The sequence below is a fragment of the Globicephala melas genome, chromosome 17, assembly GCF_963455315.2.
Source record: "Globicephala melas chromosome 17, mGloMel1.2, whole genome shotgun sequence".
Lineage (NCBI taxonomy): Eukaryota > Metazoa > Chordata > Mammalia > Artiodactyla > Delphinidae > Globicephala > Globicephala melas.
In genome coordinates, this window is record NC_083330.1 from 40955465 (window position 1) to 40978338 (window position 22874).

General features: G+C 40.0%; 1 protein-coding gene across 2 annotated transcripts in view; it reads left to right on the top strand.

Moving 5' to 3' along the window:
* CPQ (carboxypeptidase Q) overlaps positions 1 to 22874 on the top strand; it is a 465142-nt gene that overhangs the window by 332473 nt on the left and 109795 nt on the right. For both annotated transcript variants that reach the window (XM_060287678.2, XM_060287677.2), the window contains exon 6: positions 20633 to 20724. In XM_060287678.2, the coding sequence (XP_060143661.1) occupies positions 20633 to 20724 (92 nt within the window). The remainder of the gene's footprint in view (positions 1 to 20632; positions 20725 to 22874) is intronic.

Sequence of the window (22874 nt, forward strand, 5' to 3'; positions counted from 1 at the left end):
TAATCTCCATCACCTCCATTTGTCTGCTTATGCCATTCCCTCAATCGTACATTCCCTTAGATTGTCTAGCAACCTGAGTTTATATCCATGTACAGCATGCTGTGCTACCCCAGTCATCATAGGGTGGCATGATTATGGTGGAAAGACTTGAAGATAAGAAACAAGTGTGTCTAAAATCTTCAAAAAATTAAAGAATGAATATCATCCATTAAAAAAAAGAACAAGAGTTAATGAAATAACAACTAAATGGTAGAAACTAGGATGAAACTAGAATGTCCAGACACAAAACAGAGCCAATTATAATTATTGGAAATAAAAATGTATAGTCATTCAGAGTTTTTCTTTAAAAAATCTCAACAGAAGGAATAAATAGTCAAAGAGAGAATGCTGTCAGAGAGAGACTTTATGAATTGGAACACGTAAATTAGAAAATTACCAAATTGCATAAAAGAAAGAAAATTAGAATTGAAAATATTAAAGATTTTGAAATATAACAAATCCTCCCAGTAGGAGAGAACAGAGAGAAAATTGCTGAATATTTTCCAGAAATAAGGCAAGACATGAGTATTCATATTCACAAAAGTTCAAAGAATGCCAAGCAATATTACATTTTAAAAACTTCTTATGTTTACATTATAATGAAGCTAAAGAACATCAAGGGCAAAATGTTTGCTTTTTTGAATGGGGAGATGTGAGATAATTCTGAAGCCTTCCTTGTTACTAGAGGTATATTCTTGCATTGTCTTATGATAAAGCTTTCATCTATATTTAGTTGTTTGCTTGCCGTCATGTACTCATTGTACTGTCCTCCAGCTCATTTTACTTTCCTGCTGTTCTTTGCTGTTTATTGGACAACCCAAAAACTATATTTATTAAGAAACTTTCAATAGGTAATAAATAAGAATAGTCTATGGAATAAAGGATTGGCTTTAAAGCAGCACATAATCATACTAGAATAACAATAGCTTATATTTATAGAAAGTTTACTATTTATGGGACACTTTTGTAAGATTTTTCTCATATGATCTTCACAATATCCACATGAGGCTAGTACTACTGTATCATCTTCATTCTCCAGATGAGGACCCTGAGGCAATAGTTAGAGAAGCTGAGTCACTTGCCCACAGTCATGCAGCTTTAGCTAGTACGGTCAGTGGTGCAACCTGGATTTTAACAAAGTCAGTCTAATTCTAAGCCCAGATTCTTTTATGGAAAATATGAGCCTTTAGGAAAACTATGGGCTGTCTTTCTCAGCAGCCTTTCTCCTGTGGGGTTGTATTCTAAAACGTTGACATTGATGGAATTCTGATCCCTGGACAAGTGATTGGTTGTTTTATAATAGTTCATTTTTTCAGATCCACATGTGGCCAAGATCATCCAGGCTACATAGTCATAAGTACTGTCCTAGCCGGTCTAGTTACCCCTATCATATGTATTTCTGGGGAACCCTTTAGGCTCGTGAGGAATACAAATTACTTGCCTTTTGTTGAGCCCTAAGAATTTTCTGTTGCCAGAACTTGAAAGCCTTCCCAAACTGCCCAGTAGATTCTAACAGAGAGGCATTTCCTCTCTACTCCCTTATCTTTCTCTTGAAAGCAGATGCTGGTTCTACTTCTGAGTTTTATAAGGTTTGGATGAGAAAACAAGTTGAGTTTTCCATTCAGGTTGTAAGAGAGGCAGCCACAGAAGACCAGCAAGGCTAGGAATCATTAATGAGCCTAAGAATTGACTGGTCTTATAGTTTACAGGTCTGACGTTGATTCCCTGTTCTGCAAGCTAAAAGCTCTATGATTGTGGACACCTCAATGAAATTCTCTTATCTTAGCTATTGTATCAGGAAAATTAATATAATCATAGGCACCAAGTTTTTGGAAGGATCAACTGAGAAAACTAATGTTAAAACCTTTTGAACCACCTCAGAGCACTGTATGCAGTTTAGTTGTTATTAACCTGAAGTTTTTGTTTTAGATGAATATAATTGGTCTGCAATTCTTTGACTTTACTTCCTGGGACTCTACCCACTATATATACTTATACACACCTATATACTCCTCTTGAAGGCTGAGAGCCTTGGCCTCTTCTTCAGCAGTAACCAGCTTTGCTGCACTTTGAGGCCCCATCACTAGATTCCCACTGTTGGGTTACCTCTCTTTCATATCCCTGGTGGCCTGGGCTACATAACTCAATCTGCAGTCATCTACATGCTTTGCCAAGTGAATTTGATGACTAAAGGATTTGGTAAGGACCTGAGATAAGCCTGGATACATACTGACAACTTCTGCTTGGTAGGGGCCTTTATTCCTCACTATGCCAAACCAAGGGGGGGAAAATAATTCTCATTGTTAGAGGGGACATTCATGGAGCATCTCCCTTAAATCTTATCACTCTGTGAGATACTATTATGTTATTTTGTTGATGATCATTATCACTGTTATCTAGGATATATGCACCTGTCTTTATCACTCAGACTTCGGAAGGAATTTTGGTATGTGTTGCGCAATATTGAATTTATAATGTTAGAGATAGAATTACATTTTGGATTTAACTATCCTGACATCTTTTTCTTTAATTCTCCTAATTCATTTTTATTAGGTGATATCCAAAGCCATCCTTTGAAATGTTAGCAGGAAGACTGAGGATTAAGAAGGACAGATAGTGAAATCACAGAACTTAATTCAAAATACACGAAAGAATTCCAATGAAATTATAGCCAATAATATCCTTAATACATAAAGCATTCAAACAAATCAGTAAGAAAGAAGTCCTAGGACTGCAATAAATAAATGAGCAAAGGACCACAATATATAATTTGCAAAAAAGGTTAAAGTGTTAAATCTCAGTAGCAATCAAATACATGTAATTCAAGATAATGAAATAACTTTTTTTTTGGTTTCTTTTTGTTTTTTTTGTTTGTTTGTTTGTTCTGTGGTACACGGGCCTCTCACTGTTGTGGCCTCTCCCGTTGCGGAGCACAGGCTCCGGACGCGCAGGCTCAGCGGCCATGGCTCACGGGCCTAGCCGCTCTGCGGCATGTGGGATCTTCCCGGACCGGGGCATGAACCTGTGTCCCCTGCATCGGCAGGCGGACTCTCAACCACTGCGCCACCAGGGAAGCCTTTTTTTGTTTGTTTTTTGTTTTTTTTGCTTTTTAAATTAGTGATTTTACAAAAAGAATACTGGTAAGAGCACAACAAAAAGGCATTTTTATACCCTGTTTATAGGAATATAACCCGATACCAACTGTTTGGACAGCAATTCAGCAGTATATATCATAGAGGTAAAATTACCCTTTGGCTAATTCATAATCTAACCTCAAAAAAAGGCAAATACCTGAAAAAGCTTTATGTTCAAAGATAGTCATTACAATATTATGTATAATATTAAAGTTGGAAATAAATGAAAAGTATAACAAGTGAAGAACAGTTAACTTATGCTTCATCCTTATAATGAAATATTTTTAAATAGAAATAGCAATTTAGAGAGACTATGAAATAACACAGATAAACATCCAGGTTGTAATGTAAAATGAAAAATGTACATGTGTAATGGATCAACTTAAAGCAATTTAAAAGCATTGTGAAAGAATTGAAGGAAAATACCAAAATGTTAACAAAGATTATCCCTTGTTAATAGAGCTGCGACTATTTTTTTCCACATTTTCCAAACTTTCCATGATTAATGTAATTTCTTCTATTTTAAGGGAAAAAGGAAGTTTATTTTTTTAAAGAGAAAAAATACAATCAAAACAATTTCTGTGGTGCTGGGGAAAGGATATCCGCAAACGTGGTTTGAATGGGAAGGCTTGTGATTTTTTTTCTCTATAGCAACTGAGCATTTATGATCATTTCATGGGATTAATTTAAAATCCATTTTGAATAGCCAGCAAAGACAAGCTCTCCTAAGCTTACACTTAAAAGTGTGAAGAAGATAGCGAGAGAGAAAAGTTTCATCATAGCTTAGATCCTAAACTAAGCTAAGGAGCTTTTTGATGCTTATGCAAAGTACATTTGTTGCCTTCTAAATATTTGTCCTATTTGAAAAATTCCAGCTCTGATTTCTTAGACCAAATTGCAGTTCCGCCAAATGTAGCTGCTTCTACCCTATAGGAGTTGGTTATGGCCCTGTCTCTCCCTTTCTTAGAACCCATAGGAACAAACAATAAAAAGTAATAAAAACAAAATAGTTATTAAAATGTAAATAGCATGGCTGGATCCCTGACATGTGATGCCAGCAACCTCGCTGGCAGCCCGGGAGGACCCAGGCGCACAGGGGTCCGACTTATCTGGAAGCTGACAGGCTCTGAAGGGAGCCTTTTGTTACCTGACCTCTGTGGCAGGTTGCTGGCTCATTCTCCTGCATGGAATAGTTGAAGCTTGTCTTTCAACTAAATAGAGTACATGGGGGCAGAGATGCTTTTTTCTTTCGGCAACCTAAGTATATTGGAAAAAAAAAAAGCCACTGCAAAATAGCAGGAAAGCATGAAATATGCTTTATGAAGAAACATAAAAGAAAACCAGAGCAAAGCTTATTCAGCCTTGGTCATTAAAAAGCACACTTCTGCTCCCAATCCTGTCTCCTACCCCCACCAGAGTTCGTTTGTTCAAAGAGTTTCTTCTGTAGAACACCAGATGCGCCCCAAGTATACTGAAGTCTGTAACAGCTGGTTCTAGAATGAGAGGGGCTTCTCTTGAGAGAGACAGAATTTTCTATTTCATTGGGAGTTTTACACAACAGTTTTCTGTGTGGCTTAATTTTTGGCATCCAACTGTTTTGACAGAAGCTGTGTCGTGTTTTTTCAGCCAGATCTTTGAGAGCTAGTGTCTTCCCACGATGCCCCTGGCCGCTGATGAAAGCAGGCCCACCCTGCAGAAATGCCACAGGTACTGCCTGGGATAAAATGACACACGAATGCCTCTGAGAACTTGCTTGCCTCCTGACTCTTATTTTCCATAAAGAGGCTGTTTTCAAAACCGACAGTGTCTGTAGCCTGATTGTGGAAGACAATGATTAACATACCAAAATGGGCGTCATCATGGGGCTATTTGACACTGTCCTTAGAAAAATCCTTTACCTGCAAAGCAAAGAACTATTTCTAAATGACAAATGTGTATACATTTTCAAAGTGGCTTGCGATTTCTCCGGCAGCCAGAACAGAGTTATGCTTTACAGTCTAAGGTGACCTAATTCTTGAGATAAACTCCATTCTGAGCAATGGCATGTAGTTTCTAGATGGGAGGAGAAATTGTTATTGCTTATAATAAAGAACAGGCTGTTTTTCTTACCTGAGAACCTCAGGGGCATGAAGCGAGTTTTAATACTATAAAGACGTGGGCTGCGAAACACTGGGATAAGTCTTGTTTACTTAACATTTAATGCCCGTAGTCTGTTAGGTGCTGGAGAGATTCACTTTGGTGCTGTTATTTAATGCTGGAACAGTAAAACAGTCTGACTTAGATTAGGCAGTTGACTCAAAGTAATCCAGCTTCAAGGCTCAAAAATGAATAAATCGACATGGTTATCACACAGAGCGCTTGAACATATGTGTGGCTGGGCGCTGGAGTAGTGATCCATCCTCCCTCCTTAGGTCCTTGTGAAGTCCAGACCTTGAGGAAGTGGCCTGACATCTCTATTTTTTTTAAAAGCTCTTCAATGCCAGTTGTCATTTGAAGAATTTAAAGACAAAATTACTTGCCCAGAACGAGTTGATGCTTTGTGCCATTGATTCCCCAGTACGCAAAAGTAGATTTAAGCAACATGGTAGTGAGTCAGGCCAAGGAGAAATGGGAAGCTGGATCGATAGCCCAGTAGATCCTGAAATACTATGTTGATTTATGCTTGGAAATTTTAGACTGTCTGCTTATACAAAATGTGTACAAATGTACCTTCAACTTGCAGCCAGTGTGGGCCTAGTGCCGACAGAATAGCTCCTCCCCTGGACTGGGTTCCTCACTCTTCAGTTTTGTGACTGGCTGAGCACATATTTTTCTTATTGGAGTCTTGTGAGTGTGTATCAATGATAGCATGTTCTTGTCTTCATCAGATGCCTGTGCTACTTCCCTCAGGACTAATCCCCATGTGAGTCAGCCCCAGCCCACCAGGCTCACTGAAGGGCCCCCATACAGGCTTCAACCATGGGCTTTGGGATCAGAAGGGCCTGGGTTCAAGTCCTGCTTCTGCCATTATTGTATATGTGACCACAATGAGTTGCTTCCTTCACCTCCCTAAGCCTCAGTTTCCTGATCTATAAAATAGGAAAAATAATACCTGCATCCTTGTGTTCCTGTAAGGATCAGTTGAGAAAACTTAAAGGAACTAAAGCCACATAAAGTGATTATCAGACTGCCTTAGCACATCGTAGGCACTCAATAAATGCTAGCTTTCTCTTCACTGTTTACTTTACCTCATTAGCAAACATCTCTATTCTCTAGTTAGTGTTCTCCTGTCCACATCAGGGTGAGCATGACACCATGGAAGTCTGCCTGGTTTGTATTTCAGGTGCACAGTGTGGTAGTTCGATGTTTTTATAGAATACACTGCATACAGAGTTATTATAAAATATTGGCTCTATTCCCTGTGCTGTACATTACAGCCTCGTAACTCATTTACTTCTTCGCACGCTTACCTGGTCGGCTCTGAGGTCTAGGCTGTGGCCCTGGCTTTGGATCCCAGTCAGTCCTGTGCACAACATCTCTTTACAGTCCAGGGTGGAAGCCTCCTAGCCACCGCACACTGGCAGCCTCACACAGCCAGCCGCTCGGGCCCCCGCAGATCAGCCCCTGGGCACTTGCTGCCTGTGTGCACAGGCTCTGTACTGGCCTTCTAGCGACCACAGCACACCTTCCAAGGCCTCAGAGAGCCAGGCCAGATGGGCACCTGCATTTCTGGATTCTTGGAGTCTCTGTTTGACAAATTCCAGCATTCTTTCTACTTGGTCCAGACACTTTCCACCTCATCTCCTCCACATCACATCTGATTTTTCCTTATCATAGAGGATGGATGCAGGGTCTTAGGAGGGAGCGTGGCTTGCTGACAGCTGCCCCAACCAGGGTGGTATTGGCAGAAGGGGCTGGGAGGGACAGAGTAGGGTGTCCACATCTTGAGTTTGTGGCAGTGATGTTTATGGTCAGCAGTTTTAATTTAAGGAATTATTTATCTACTAGGGGAAAAAAAAAGATGTTCTTTATTCTATATAAAAAGAAACATGGGTTACCATCTGGTTTTTATCTTTTGAAATGGGACTTGAGAATGTCTATATCATATCTATATCACTATAGCCTAGTCATTTCCTTTCTGGATTTTCTTAATTCTCGATTAGTTTTCTCTCCTCTCTTCTTTTATTCTTGTGTTCCTTCATTCATTCATATGTTCATCCATCCATTAAAGCAGGTGAGAGCTCAGTCCCTGCTAAATTATAATAGAAGGTGAGGACTTTTCTCAGAGCGCCATGTGCAGCGTATAGTGGGGGAATAGGGATGGTGGTGACTTAAAGCCTGCAGCTCACAATGTGATCTGTATAATTTCTGTGATTTCTGCAAGCAACAGGCTGGTAGTGTTTGATTTGCTGTTATGCTTTGTGTCTGCCTTTGTACCACTTCTTTCCTTCCCCACACTTTCCGTTTATCTCAATCCTTGTTTTTCTGAGGAAGGTTGCACTGGAAACTTGACGGGTTAGAAGGTGGGGACCTAATGGAAGTGAATAGAGAACTTGAAAACAGGCCTTGTTCTCCACCGTGATGATGCCTGTGACCTAACACTGATGACTCCATATATCGTATTGAAGTTCAGGCCACTGTGGTCTCCCTATGCCTTTAGTATTTGTCCTAAATGATTTTTGTCTTTCGTATGTCAGAGAATGTTCTCAACGTAAGGGAGCCTGGATCAGGGTTTCTAGTTGAGGAGGCCCAGACACTGGGTTCATATCCAGCCTCTAGCACTTATCAACTCTGCAACACAGTGCAAGTCACTTACATTCTTTTAGCCTTTGTTTCTTACCTGTAACTTGGGGATAACAGCCCCGGGTATTATAATACTCCCAGGTACTATAGGATTGCTGGGAAAATTAAGTGAGATAATGTCTGGAAAGAACTTAGCATGGTGTTTGGCACAGTGGTTAATACCCAGTAAATCCTGTCCTCCTCTCTCCCGCAGCCTCACCTCCCCACCAGCTGGCCAGCTGTCTCTAACACAGGGGCAGTGGAGCTGCAAATACTTTCACTATGATGGAATCACTCTACACCAATCCACTCCTTGACTGCCTTTTTGCCCTGCCTCCAGATCTTCCTAAACTCAATTGTCACTCTCCCACTGGTATCATCTTCTTCACAGAAACAGTGAAATCTTGATGTTTAAAAAATCATTTTTCCTTGAGAAGAAGTTAAAGCTCCTGCAATGTCCTTGTGAGTTTTTGTTTTCCAATAGGATATATTGTTGACAACAAAAATTAATATATTTACATTTGGAGCTGATTTTTCACAATAACCTTGACAGTAATATTTTCCAATTTTAGAAAAGCCCTCTGATTTCGGTCTGCAGAGAATGTATTTTGTTAATTTTTCTAAGCAGATGCTAGGCTTTTTTAGATCTTAGATTTCATTTCAATATTTGTGGAGCTCAGGTCCCCAAAATGCAAGTGACTCTTCAGCAACCCACACAGAAGATAAGGTATTCTCCTTCTCGGCCTCCTACTTATTTTGAGTTGGTGATGATTTTTGGACCCAACAGTTCAAGACTTTGGTTATTCCTGTTGCTATAAATCTGGATACTCAAGTGTTGTTCAGCTTCTGCATGTCTTAGTGTCTGATTGCTTATCTCTATCAACCTAGAAGATGTCCTACTTTGCGTTGGTCCCCTGGTCCTCAACTCTACTGACCCAACACATTTACCCAACCGTCTATAGCCATATTCTTGCCCCTCTGTCTCTTGAAATTGGACAGTTTGAGATGGAATTTGAAGGCACTAATGTGGACCTGAGTAATGGGACAGATACATCAACTTTGTTAGAATGTATTCTCTAATGTGAGAGTTTCACCTAAAAAAAAGACAGAAGAAAGCAGAGGTTGCACAGGATGGGTCAGATCTTTCCATGCAGCTTATTGCTTGGGAAGGCAGTAGCCGGATGTGGTTAAGAGCAAGGATTGGGCATCAGACAGTCCCAAATTAGAATCCCAGCTCTGCCATTTACCAACTGTGTAGTACTGGGCAAGTGACTTAATTTCTGTATCTCTCAGTTTCATTATTTGTAAAAAAGGAAGGCACTATTACTTGCTTTGCAGGATTAAATGAAGTCATGTTTCTGAAATTATATGATACAGTGTCTGGAAACATCTCGGCACAGTGGCTGGCGTGGTACTGGTACTGAGTGCCCGTAAATCTTGGTCCCCTCTCCCCCCATCCTGTGCCGAATGTTGGCCATCTCTAAAATCACACTGGTGAAGCTGTGATTGCTTTTACTGCTACGTCACTGCTCTCCTCCAGTTCTTTTCTTCATTACCTTTCTGCCCTATCTCCCAGTTTTACCCTTGAACCTACTTAAGTCTGTCTCTGGTGTAACCTCATTTCCCATCCAATGATAACTTAATTTCTAAAAAATCAGTTTTCTTTAGATAAATTCAAAGTACCTACAACAATGATTATGATTAAAGGTGATGGCAATGATGATAAGAATAACGGGAATTTCTTATCCACTTTATCTTCTAGATTGTAAGTTTCAAAGAACGTGACTGTCTTTTTCAGCCCTAAACCCCTCACTCCTGGACCAGGAAGAGTTGTTGAATGAATGAGTCTGATATTTCAAGTAGCTTTGACTGTGCCATTTAATCTTCTTGATTTCTGCACAGTTAGTCCAAATGAGTATTTGTTGATTTGTATATTCACTTCTCCTATTACAGAACGTTCTTCCTTTATGGAATAGAATTCTTAAACGTATGCTTGTGTTGATACCTCCAAAGATGGACCATGCTGATGTGTTTTAATAAGCGTCATATGTGCATATTAAATATCAATAAGTTAGAACATGACAGGAAATAATGTTGTTGAAATGTCACGGTCTACACAGGGAAAAAGAACTCTAGTAGGTTGATTTTAAGGTTTGAGGACAGGGGGTCCTGGGAAAAGTTCTGAGAATGGAGGCATCACATTCCTTCCCACACTGAGCACATAACTCTGCATGGGTTTAGTTTCATTTCAGAAGTGAAGTATTCACAGACTCTGAACATGCCTTGTAAGCTTGGCCCTCGGAGGGCAGCAGTTAAACTTGGAGAGTCTTTCTAAGATGACAGTCTGCTGAAGTCTAAAGTAAACTTTTACAAGTGCCTATAAATACTTTAACAGACTATATAAAATTTCTCCCTTACCTAATGGCTTTTATGTGTAAGATGTGACATAATGACCTGGAAAAGCAAGAGGCCCATGGGGGGCTTCCCTGGTGGCGCAGTGGTTGACAGTCCGCCTGACGATGCAGGAGACGCGGGTACGTGCCCCGGTCCGGGAAGATCCCACATGCCGCGGAGCGGCTGGGCCCGTGAGCCATGGCCACTGAGCCTGCACGTCTGGAGCCTGTGCTCCGCAACGGGAGAGGCCACAACAGTGAGAGACCCGCGTACTGCAAAAAAAAAAAAGAGGCCCATGGGGTCAGATAATCCATTACCTTGGCAATGTGAGGTGCATAAATTACAAAGCATTAATTTCACGTAAATACCCTGAGTCTTCTCTAAGTTTTCTTTTATCTGGAGAATACAAATATGTTCACACTTTTCATAATTGAGGAATGAAGATGTTTGAGATAAACAGCACATCTCCTGTAAGGCCGAAAACTTCTCTAGAGAACAGGTCAATCTCATGTCCCTGTGGGTAGAGTTCAGTATTTGCAGAGTCACCAATTATAATATTCTGGATTTAACAGAGATTCAAAGAGTCCAGTCTATTTCCATGTTCCAAACCTGTCCAAGCCCAGCTTTCTTTCCAGGCTTTACTCTCCCTTAGGCAAATGTAAGTGATAACTGATTTAATGTTTAAAAATGTCCTCTGTCCAAAAGTTCTTTTTACAGATCTAATCTATATCTGTCTTGTTTCAATTGAAAACAATTTCCATTAGATGTGCTAATGCATTCATCAACAAATATGTATAGGGTTCTTTGATATACCAGGGGCTGTGTGTGGAAATCAAGAGCAGAAAGTACATTAGTCATGACTAATTGCCAAATGGTTAGTACAGAAAAGAGCAACTTTGAGGTTCAGAGGAAGAAGATTCCTTCTTCCACTTGGAGCAGGAGGAATTGGAACTGGATCTTGAAAGATTGGTTGGGATATGGGTAAATCAAGAAAAAAAAGGAAAGGCAAAGAGGATGGGAAATAAATGGCGGGAGGAAAAGCACAGAGGTAGGAAGAAAATGAAGAGGCCAATTTACCTGGAAATCAGGCTTTGAGAAGGGGAGTGGAAGAGGCAAGTCGGAGGAGCAGATTGGAACCAGTCTGCGTAGGTCCTCGAATGCCATACTAAACAGGACAGACTCTGTGCTATAAACTAGTGGCCTCAAAAGCCAGGCACTATGTAGGACCATCATTTGGGTACAGGAAAATGTTTATTCTCTATCTAAAACAAGAAATGTTAATTTCTTACTAATATTTCTGGCATGTTTTGACAATATTGTATATGTGTCATTTATTCATAAATATACGTACATGTGATGCATGCTCAAATGTTTTACTGGTAGAGATGCATATTCTAAAAAGTTTAGAGGCAGAGTACTTCTATAGATGATGACTGATTAAAGATTTTCACTTAGCCAGTGACATATTCAAAGCAGTACTTTAGGAAGATAAATCTGGCAGCACTTGTACAGAATCGGAAGAAGCAGTTAGTTGGCAACTGCAGCAATTCAAAGGGCTTAAATAATGGCAGCCACAGTGGGAATGGAAAGGAGAGGGGGTCTGAAAACTGAAACTTAAATGGAACCAAGAATAAAAATTATGATTAATTTATTGGTCAAAAACAAGTTTAGATAACTTTGCAAATCATTTTATACACAAGGAAAATCTTTAAAAATGTAGATAACATCCTTTCCACCATAACCCTAAGAAAGAGCACTTGGGGGCTTCCCTGGTGGTGCATTGGTTGAGAGTCTGCCTGCCGATGCAGGGGACACGGGTTCGTGCCCCGGTCTGGGAAGATCCCACGTGCCGTGGAGCCGCTGCGCCCGTGAGCCATGGCCACTGAGCCTGCGCGTCCGGAGCCTGTGCTCTGCAACGGGAGAGGCCACAACAGTGAGAGGCCTGCGTACCGCAAAAAAAAAACCAAAAAAAAACAGCACTTGGAAGGGTTAACAGGAGCAGCTTAAAGATGGTGCCTTCATTATAAAACATCTATGCTTCATATCTGTTGTTTGATGTTGAAAAGGGATCCCAGAAATGTTCTCACCTCAGTTGCTTGTTGGAGATGCATTGCTTGTTGATAATCTCTGATTCAAGTACAAACACTTCTGTGCTCCCTCAGACAGCACCATCTTCACAAGAAGTGCAATTTAGAGGATCATATTGGTGAATGTGAATTTGCAAGAGAGGTCTTGATTTATCATCATTTCTTAAAAATTGCAGTATTTGTTTAACTTCCCCACTTGATGTTTTTGCAAGGTAGAACTCTTAACGGAAGTGTGATTCAGAGTTCAAATCTATCATTAAGCAGGCTTCTCTATTACCCCGTTGCAGATAAAAACACTCTAAATAACGATAGGGAAAAAGAAATAATATGTTTTAAAATTCAAGCTAGATCAAGCTTGTGATCCCTACATACTAACATTATCTTAGAAATATATTACTGAAAGAGCCCTACTATCAGGCATTTTAAATAAGAAAAACAAATTCACATATTTTAACTCTAGTCAAGCATCAGATACAAACTTAACATTTGTCTCAGTCAAGTTAAACTAGACTGCAGATTAAGTGTGCATGTGTGTGGTGTAATCATTTTGGCTGAAAGTGATTAGAATGTAGTATCGAAAAATAAATATAATGTATTGACAGACATAAAAATTAAGGAGATAAGATTAAAAGTTCCACATTAAATAGAAGTGAATATTCTCATACACTGCTGGTGGGAATATATATTGATAAGCTTTTTTTAGGGCATTGGTGACATGTTTCAAGAGCCTTAGAAATGTTTATACTATTTAGACTCATTATTTCTACTTTTAAGAACTTGCCCTAAGGATAAAAACCTTAAATATCCAACAATAAGAGAATAGCTAAAAAAATTTAGAATCACTTTCTTAAAGATTATTGATTATTATTATAGATAGAGGCCACATATGCCATGATTTTTAAGTGGAAAATGTAGTATAAAATTATATATAAAAATCACTCTTTATATATGTATACAAATGCATACAAAAATTATAAGGAAATAAAATATGCTTATAGGTTGTTTTTGTTTTCTAATTTTTTTATAGTTTTCCATTTTTTTAAGGATATGTTGTTTAATAATCAGAAAAAATATTGAAGTAAAAAATTAAAGAGAAATGTCAGAGCTTAAAATGCAGATACCTATAATTTAATACAATTAGCTGTTGGAAAGATTTCTGTGACCATAATATATTTATTTAATGACTTGATCAACAAGAGCTATTGATGTAATAATTTTGACTAGATCCGTCTGTGCTACAAGAGTAGGTAAATGTATTAACGACTGAAGCAAATGTAGAAGTTGAAGCACATCTAATTAACTAGGCCACTGGGCTTTGGTTTCACAAAAAGAGCATATCTTAACTTTCTGAACTGAAGAGTCACTAGTATGCTTTATTTATTTATTTATTTTTCATAACATCTTTATTGAAATATAATTGCTTTACATTGTTGTGTTAGTTGCTGCTGTATAACAAAGTGAATGAGCTATATGTATACATATATCCCCATATCCCCTCCCTCTTGCGTCTCCCTCCCACCCTCCCTATCCCACCCCTCTAGGTAGTCACAAAGCACCGAGCTGATCTCTCTGTGCTATGTGGCTGCTTCCCACGAGCTATCTGTTTTACATTTGGTAGTGTATATATGTCAATGCCACTCTCCGAAAAGGTAGTAGCTGTATTTATACTTATATAAATATATTTATTCACTCATTCATTCATCCAGTCAGTCAATAAACAGTTTTTCAGCACTTGTTACACATCAGGTACTGGACCAGGGTTATGAAAAAGAGAAACGAGTGTCTCAGAAAATTAGTGGTCTAGTGGGGAGATCAATGTGTAAATGTGGTTGAAAATGAACAGAGAGATCCATGTGAAGATCTAGAAGAACACTGAGAAAGGAAGAACCAACTTTTCCCTAGAGTTAGGGGAGCCTTCCCAGATAAAGTAATGTTAGTGATGGGCTTTGTCGAATGAATAGGAGTTTGCCAGATGGAAAAGTTGAAGGGGCATTCTAGGTAGGAAGAAGAGCATCTACAAAGGACCAGAAATCTGAGATATCATGGCATCTCAGGTCAGGGACTGGTAGGAAATGTGATGTGGCTGGAGCTTAGGATGAGAGGTAGAAGCAGGATGATAAGGGTGGAAAACTGGGTTAGGGCCAGAAATGGCCTTCACACCCATGGTAGTCACAGCATTTCTACTTCAGCAATGATTAATAGTGATTTTCCTGGCTAATAGAATCCTAATCATTATAATGAGGTAGGACTGTTCACTTTGAATTATGGAAATTATAACTGTTATGACCTGCTCCACAAACACAGGTTATAAATATGATCACATCCTTCAGTCTCCTTTATAGTGAATCATCCAAGCCTCTACAGGCCTTATTAGCAGGAAGTCTGTTATCTCCTCCTGAGGTCTCTGGGACTTAACTCAGGGCAAATGGGTCAGTCCTCCTCCAGAAACCTGTGGCTGGATCCACCTGTGACTACTACTCGTGGCTGCTGCACGGCACTGTTTGCAGCCCTAAGTTACAGTGGTGCCCATTTTGGGGAGCAAGGTTACAACTCCCTTTGTTGATATTCCCATCCTCAGTTCTCTAAATCGTAACCCCTGTTAGGGTTGCTGGATCTGAAGGAGTTTCTGGATTTGGCCACATGCTAGACTACAATTAGCCCTTCCCCTGAATCTTAGGCCACTGTGTTGAGCCCAGGTCAATAACCCAGACCCCTTTCTTCAAGATCACTTTATTTTAGTGGTTTCCAGGACCTTCCCTGCCCCGGGACTTTAGTCATTGTCACCCTGACCCAACATTTCTCTCACCCCCAGTCTTCTGTCTAAGGAAGCAGGGGTGAGGACACTGGGCTTTCCTCCCAGAAGACCCTGGGCTCCTCTTTTTTTGTTTGCTTGTTTGTTTTTTTTGCGGTACGCGGGCCTCTCACTGTTGTGGCCTCTCCCGTTGCGGAGCACAGGCTCCAGACGCACAGGCTCAGCGGCCATGGCTCACAGGCCCAGCCGCTCTGTGGCATGTGGGATCTTCCCGTGTCCCCTGCATCAGCAGGCGGACTCTCAACCACTGCGCCACCAGGGAAGCCCCCCAGGCTCCTCTTACACTCTGATTTATCTCCTTCCCAGTGTCCAGGTTGTTCCTCCAGATAGCTCAAGGGGAAGCAGCTAGCAAGATGGAGTTTTAAAAAGCTTGTTGGCCTGCCCCAATGCCCCCCAAAACTGTCTAATTGCTTTATATTTACATGGCTAAGAAAGATACAAGTGATTCTTCCAAGAACAAAAGATCTTCCTCCAAGTGATTTTCTGTTCCTGCCTATAAAGAGTAGTAGTTGTAATTTACTTCACTAAAATAATGAATCTTTGTGTAACCATGCCCCCTGTTTTAAAAAAATCAGTGATAATGTGCTTATATATTATATAATGAATTATGTAACTTGTCTAAGGTGGAAATAGGTCTCAACCCCAAAACCTGTATGCTTAAACACTATGCTTACTGCCGCATCTCATTCAGTTTATATACTAATATGTCATGATTTATTCTTTAATTCAGATACTGCACTTATACTAGTCAAGTTTATTGCAGTATTAGACATCTCTAAATGCAGCGCTCTTTTGAATGTTGATAAAGGAGAGCTGGACAACAAGTGTATTTATGAGCTAGCGCGTATATGTGGAAACTGAGTATATTTACTGTAAGAGAAAATTGTGTTTTCTCTACAAAATTGGTGTCAGAACGGAGACGAGTACTTATACATAGTTCTGGCAGTACTGAAACGGAGTAGTAAACAGGCATTTGGGTTAATACACTTTGTTAACAAATAGTGTTCTTTAGAATTCATGATTTGGGAAATCTATCTACAAGGTTGGATTAATCTAAGTTTATTTTATTTTGGCCCACTCTTAGCGCAAGTGCAGGACAGTCAGTTGACCTTTTTGATTTATTGCTTTAACTCTCAGACTACTTATCTTTAAATTTGATAATAACAGAAAATAAACTCCAGCCAGATTGTTTTCACCTTTTCTCATAGGCACTATTTTCCCAATAGCATTATTACTCTCCTCAGTAAAATGAAAGTGAAATGCATGTGTCTTATTTCATAAACAAAGACAAGACTCTGACATATTATCTGTAGTTTATGTTCTTTTAGAGAAAAACTGTGATGCCATCAAAGTTTGTTGTGCTATCTGAAGTTCTTAATAAAAATTCCAGGAGACCAAGAGATCTCTGGGCAGTTTCATTACATTTATAGGGGAACTAATTGCCCATCTTCTGACAAAACCTCAATGAGACCTGACTCCTAGCCAGCTCAGCCGGGGTCTTCCCTCTCACCCCTCCAATTCTAAGGTTTACTTCATGTGCTTGCCTTAGGCTGGTGCTGTAAACCACTGAGCCAGGGCCACAGCTGTGAGCTAGGATTACTGTGGAGCTATTCATTTGCCCTAGTTTCACTACAAGATGAGATCCCTGCATTTGACCTTGTATCACTTTGTTGTGTTGCTGTCATTATTACTGTTTTATTATTGTTGTTGTTGTTATTTTTGTTACTTTATATACTTAAAATGCCTAGCTTTGAAACCAGTTTGGATTTGAGATACACAATACATTCTATTATTTTAAAATGATAAATGCAGACATCTCTGTATCAACTTTATTCAGTTTTCAGATTTATTAAGCTTTTTTTACTTTATCCAGAAACTAAAAATTCTGATTGGCCTTCAATTTTTAGAGTGAGGAAACAATTTCTATTTATTTGGATTTGGATATGCTATATGTTGGAATGAGGGCCTACTCCGTGCTGAAAGAGGTTATGTGTTTTTCTATGAGCTAGGTGAAATTTGTGTTTCTCCCTTGGTGGGTATGCATTATGCATAAACAAAGATGTACGGTTCCTAGGGAAGAAGAATGAGGAAGATGCCTCCTTCCTAGTTCTCTCACAGGATTTCCCAGGAAATCATTGACACAGACTGAAGTTCATGGAGTGACGTAGAGTGAAGCTAACAGACAATTCTTGAAAGCCTACTATGCGCCAGGAACTGTGCCTCCTATATATTTGCCTGGTCTCATTTAATTTTCTTAACAAAGTCATGAGGTCATTCCCCTTTTCCTTATGGTGTAGATGAGGAAACTGAGGCTCAGAGAGATTGGGCAACTCATCTAAAGTCAAAGAGCCAGAGGTGGCAGAGCAGGGAATCAAACAATGTTTATTGAGATTCCAGGTGGCAGAGCAGGGAATCAAACAATGTTTATTGAGATTCCACAGCCAACACCTTTCTGTGCCCCATGCTGCCTGTCTGTGGACTCAGGTGGCCTGGGGGCTCCAAGTCCACACTAAAGTCAGGGTCTAGTACTGAATGAAGTCCCATGCATTTCTCTTAGGTTCTAGGGACAATCAGAATGTCAGAGTGGAGAAGAGACTTCACAGCTCAGTCAGGTATTTGCTTAACCACTGGTTTCCTAACCTCTTCTGTTTGGGCCTTAAACTTGAATGTGGAGTTGGGTGGGGACTGAACTTCTCCAGGGCTGGGAGGTGGCTCTGTCTCCTGAGGGCCAGCCATGCACCAGCTATGCTGTTGTTGTTTGGAGGCCTTAGCATTCTTCACTTCAAACCAATTACTTTTTTGTTATCTTAATATAACATCATTGGTTATCTAGCTGATTGAAATGTGAAGGAGACTAATCCTGTACGGTAATGATTTGCAAGTAAAACACCAAATCTATGGGGATATTCAGGGCATTTGCTTTTAAAAATTGATTTTTCTCTAACTTGTGCTAACTGTCCCTTGATCCTTATTTAGAGAATTCCATCATTTTAATAACTTGGTACTGTTTTGCTGGTAAATGAGGAGATATGTAAGCAAAGTTTTTTCCTCTTCTTTATGGACCTAAAAACATGTTCAGAATTTTCATTTGCAGCACTTTATCTTTTTTATTTTTTTTCTATGTTGCAAGCAAAATGTCATTTGATTTAAATTGACGCTAAGCACATTTCTGTTAGAGGAGCCAGTGACTATGGTCTTTAGATATAGACTGATTATATTTCTTAATCCAACAGCAGTTTAAGTTTGTGCTATGAATGTGAGTCGGTGGTTTGACCCTGTGCAGCAGGCAGTGGGTACTTCACGATTCTTCTTTAGCAGGGGCTCAAATGACTTTGGAAGATTGTCCTGAGTATTTAGTTGCCCCTTCTCTCTATGGGTAAAAGTGTGTGCTCTGTGCCTGGCTATCCATTATGTAGTTTTATAATTCATTCATTGAATGTCTGTTGCATGGCAGACACAGATTGTCTCCATCACACCTCATTTCATCCTCACAACCACCCAGGGAAGCTGTTATGTTATGAGCATGTAATATTCCCTCCACTCTTTAGATAAGGAAGCTGAAGTTCAGGTAGATCTAGTTCCCAGTGGTTACACAGCTAGTGCCTATTAATAGCAGGGCTCACCAGATCTGTTTGCCTTTTTCAACTACAACATTTTGCCTGGAAATGAGCTAGCAGGAAAGTTTTAGGAAATGAGGTTGAGACAGTGGTAGAGGGCTTTGAATTTTACTAGTGAGGCACCACACTTTGGATTAATTTATTCATTCAAGACCTATTTATTGGGCACCTAATATGTGCCAAACAGTCTGGGCATTGGGGGCATCACATTGAATCACAAAGCTTAAATACCTGCCGTTGAGAAGCTTACAGTATGGCTCTTGGAGGTTTTGAACAGAGAAATGACATGCTCTGGTATAAGTTTTACAGGAGTCTTGCTGACTGCCGTGCAGGCCATCAGCTGCAGAGGGGCACAGCCTGAGTCAGGGAGACCAGTTAGGAGGACTGTTTTGCAACAGTCCAGGCAAAAGAAGGTGGGGCTTGAACCAGCGTGGTATCAGAGGTGAAAAGTTGGATTCTAGATGGACTTAGAAGAAAACACCAATGGGATTTGCTGAACAATTGGATGTGGACATTGCTTGTCTAGGCTTTAACTGGAACTCAGGTCAGCCTGCCTCCTAAACCTGCGCTCTTTTAATTATGTTAAAATGCTCAAGTGTAAAGGAGCTTCACGATATTCAATTTAGTGAGAAACGTAGCTCCTTTTCAGTGCCTTGGCACTAGACTTGTGAAAGCAGAATACTTGTTGGTGTCCGGAGGAGGCAGGACAGAGCTCCATTTCCCAGGAGCATGTATCATCCAGGCTGAAGTCGACCCGCCGGCTCCCTTGAAGAAGGCCGCGTGCCTGGGTGGTAGCAGTTGGTTATACTCGACGTCTATAGTGTGTCCATCTCGGAGCCATTCAAAGTCCTTCCCTATGGTTTCCCTGCAGTGAGGCAAGAGGACAGATCTTATTAATAAGATTTAAGCCCAGCTTCACATGTTTCTGCCTTTGTTATCTCTCAGAAACCACATCATCAGGTCCAAATCAGAAATGAATTTTAATTCTTGGTCAAAAAGTGGAACTTTTAGCATACTGTTTGACCATTGTAGTGAGCTTATACGGAGCGGACACAGTCACTCAAAAATGGTTCTAGATACGCCAGATCTGCTAGTAGCTTTAATAACTGCAGGATACAAGTTTGTATTTCCCGAGTCAATGAAATTGCCACCGAGCTGTTTGTGCAGTAATGAGATGAATAAAGTGTCATTCTCATTCAATTCATTTTCATTGACCTTAAGTGAATGACCTTATATGTCCAAGAAGGAGGGGAACATGACCCTGGGCAAACATAAACATTGCATCTGCTTCACCATCATTACTAAGGACAGCATGGGCAGCTAGCTATACTTGTGGATTTAGACTAAGAGGCAACTCCCGACACACCTTGTCTTGAAGCAGAGGCAAATGATTGGGTTTCAGTTAATCATTGGAAGGCCTCGTGATCTGTCTAGAGCCTAACTGCATCTTCTGGATGCAATCTAATATCCCAATGAACTTGGCCATCCATTGGGTCCTACTGGGCAGGTTGTCCAGTTAAGGATATGAATAGAGGCTCTCAATTCCTGGCCGGCAGACCGCATTTATCACAACCCCTTTCTTCATTAACCTGCCCTGGAGATCAGCCCTGAGGGTACTCCTTTGTTGTGTCGGCCACACCCTAAATCAAGCAGCCACACCAGTAAGAGATGAATGTGCACACCTCTGATTCCCTCCTGCCTCCAGAATTCAGATAAGAGGCCCTGCCACTTTTCAAAAATTCAAAAGCAACTGAAGAATCACTTGTTTTATTTTATTATTTTTCCCAGGGCTGCGTCCAAAGAGGACTCTGCGTTTGGTGCTCTGGACTGCAGAGGAGCAAGGTGGAATCGGTGCCTTGCAGTATTACCAATTACACAAGGTAAGAGAGCAGCCATGGACTGCTGGGCATTTGCACATGTAATATCAGTGTAAATACAGCAAAAGCACTGATGCTTTGAGTTTAAGAATTTCCTCTATTGTCCTGAAGACTCAGCAATACTTTGCGGTAGGCTGGCCCTGGCAAACACCCCTTGCAGAAGTCTTCATCCAGCTCCATAAAGGAGAATGCACTGGTGAGCTGAGGGTGCTGGGATGGAGCTGAGTGATTTTCTATTTCTACATTAGTCTGTAGCCTTAGGAAAATTACACCTGCTATGTGGCCATTTTCCTAAACTCTCTAGTTCTGCTATATTCATGTATGCCAGAGAAATAGTAATAGGTTAACATTCTCTGTTCCTACTGAGTCCACCCCCATACCCCAATGTCCCAAATCCTCCTGGGAGCGCTGGTATTTGAAAGCCACATCCTGAGACCTTGAGTCAGCCAGGAGCATTGATAATGGCCATGGGAATAGCAGCAACGAGAGGTCTCAGACCTGGGAATGTGGAGGCCAGTGTGGTTTGACAGTGACCAATATAAGGCAAAAGTGAAGCCTGAAGCAAGAAGGTGATAGTGGAAGATCATAAACAGAAATAAAAGACCACGTTTAAGGCAGGGGACAGGGACTCCCAAGGCAAAAGCAATAAAAGCAAAAATAAATAAGTGAGATCTAATCAAACTTGAAAGCTTTTGCACAGCAAAGGAAACCACCAACAAAACAAAAAGGCAATCTACGGAATGGGAGAAAACATTTGCAAATGGCACGATCGACAAAGGGTTAATAGCCAAAATACACAAACAACTCATACAACTCAATGTCAGAAAATGGGCAGAAGACCTAATAATACATTTTTCCAAAGAAGACATACAGATGGCCAACAGGCACGTGAAAAGATGCTCAACATCTCTAATTATTAGAGAAATTCAAATCAAAACCACAATGAGGTATCACCTCACACTAGTCAGAATGACCATCATCAAAATGTCTATAGATAATAAATGCTGGAGAGGGTGTGGAGAAAAGGGAACCCTCTTGCACTGTTGGTGGGAATGTAAATTGATACAGCCACTATGGAGAACAGTATGGAGGTTCCTTAAATAACTAAAAATAGAATTACCATATGACCCAGCAATCCCACTACTAGGCATATACCCAGAGAAAACCATAATTCAAAAAGACACATGCACCCCAATGTTCACTGCAGCACTATTTACAACAGCCAGGTCACGGAAGCAACCTAAATGCCCATCGATAGATGAATGGATAAAGAAGACATGGTACATATATACAATGGAATATTAATCAGCCATAAAAAGGAACGAAATTGGGTCATTTGTAGAGCTGTGGATGCGTATAGAGACTGCCATACAGAGTGAAGTAAGAAAGAGAAAAACAAATATCGTATATTAACGCATATATGTGGAATCTAGAAAATGGTACAGATGATCTGGTTTGCAGAGCAGAAATTGAGACACAGATGTAGAGAACAAACATATGGACACCAAGGGGGGAAAGCGGAGGGGGGGTGGGGGTGGTGGTGGTGTTGATGAATTGGGAGATTGGGATTGACATGTATACACTGATGTGTATAAAATGGTTGACTAATAAGAAAAAATAAATAAAAAATAAGCATAAAAAAATCATATGCTAAAACTTATTGCCTAACTAATTTTCAAAATTCTAATCAGATTAATAGCTGCCTTTATGTCATAGTTATGCTTATGAAGTATTACTTCAATTATTATAATAATTGCTAGCCTTAGTAAATTGTTCTGTAATATGTGAGATTCTTTGTGGTTTGTGTATAAATTTTGAAACTAAAGTAGAACTTTATTGTAATATCTAAAACACACTTTCCAAGGAAACAAACTTTGGCTCAAAAAGGTCTATGAGCATTTTGGCAGGCATTACTAAGTAAAATAATTCTAACAGGAAGTACTGAGTTTTTCACTTTACATGTGTAATATACATGTACATTTATATTATTTATAGCAATAATATTTTCCTGCAAAATACTTATATAATTGGCTCCAAACAAAATTTATAAAATTATCATTTAGGTCATACAAAGTTATAAATAATTTATTGTATGGAAATATATTTTGGAGTCAACTAGAATAGCAATCATTCCTGGTATCCATCCAGCATGC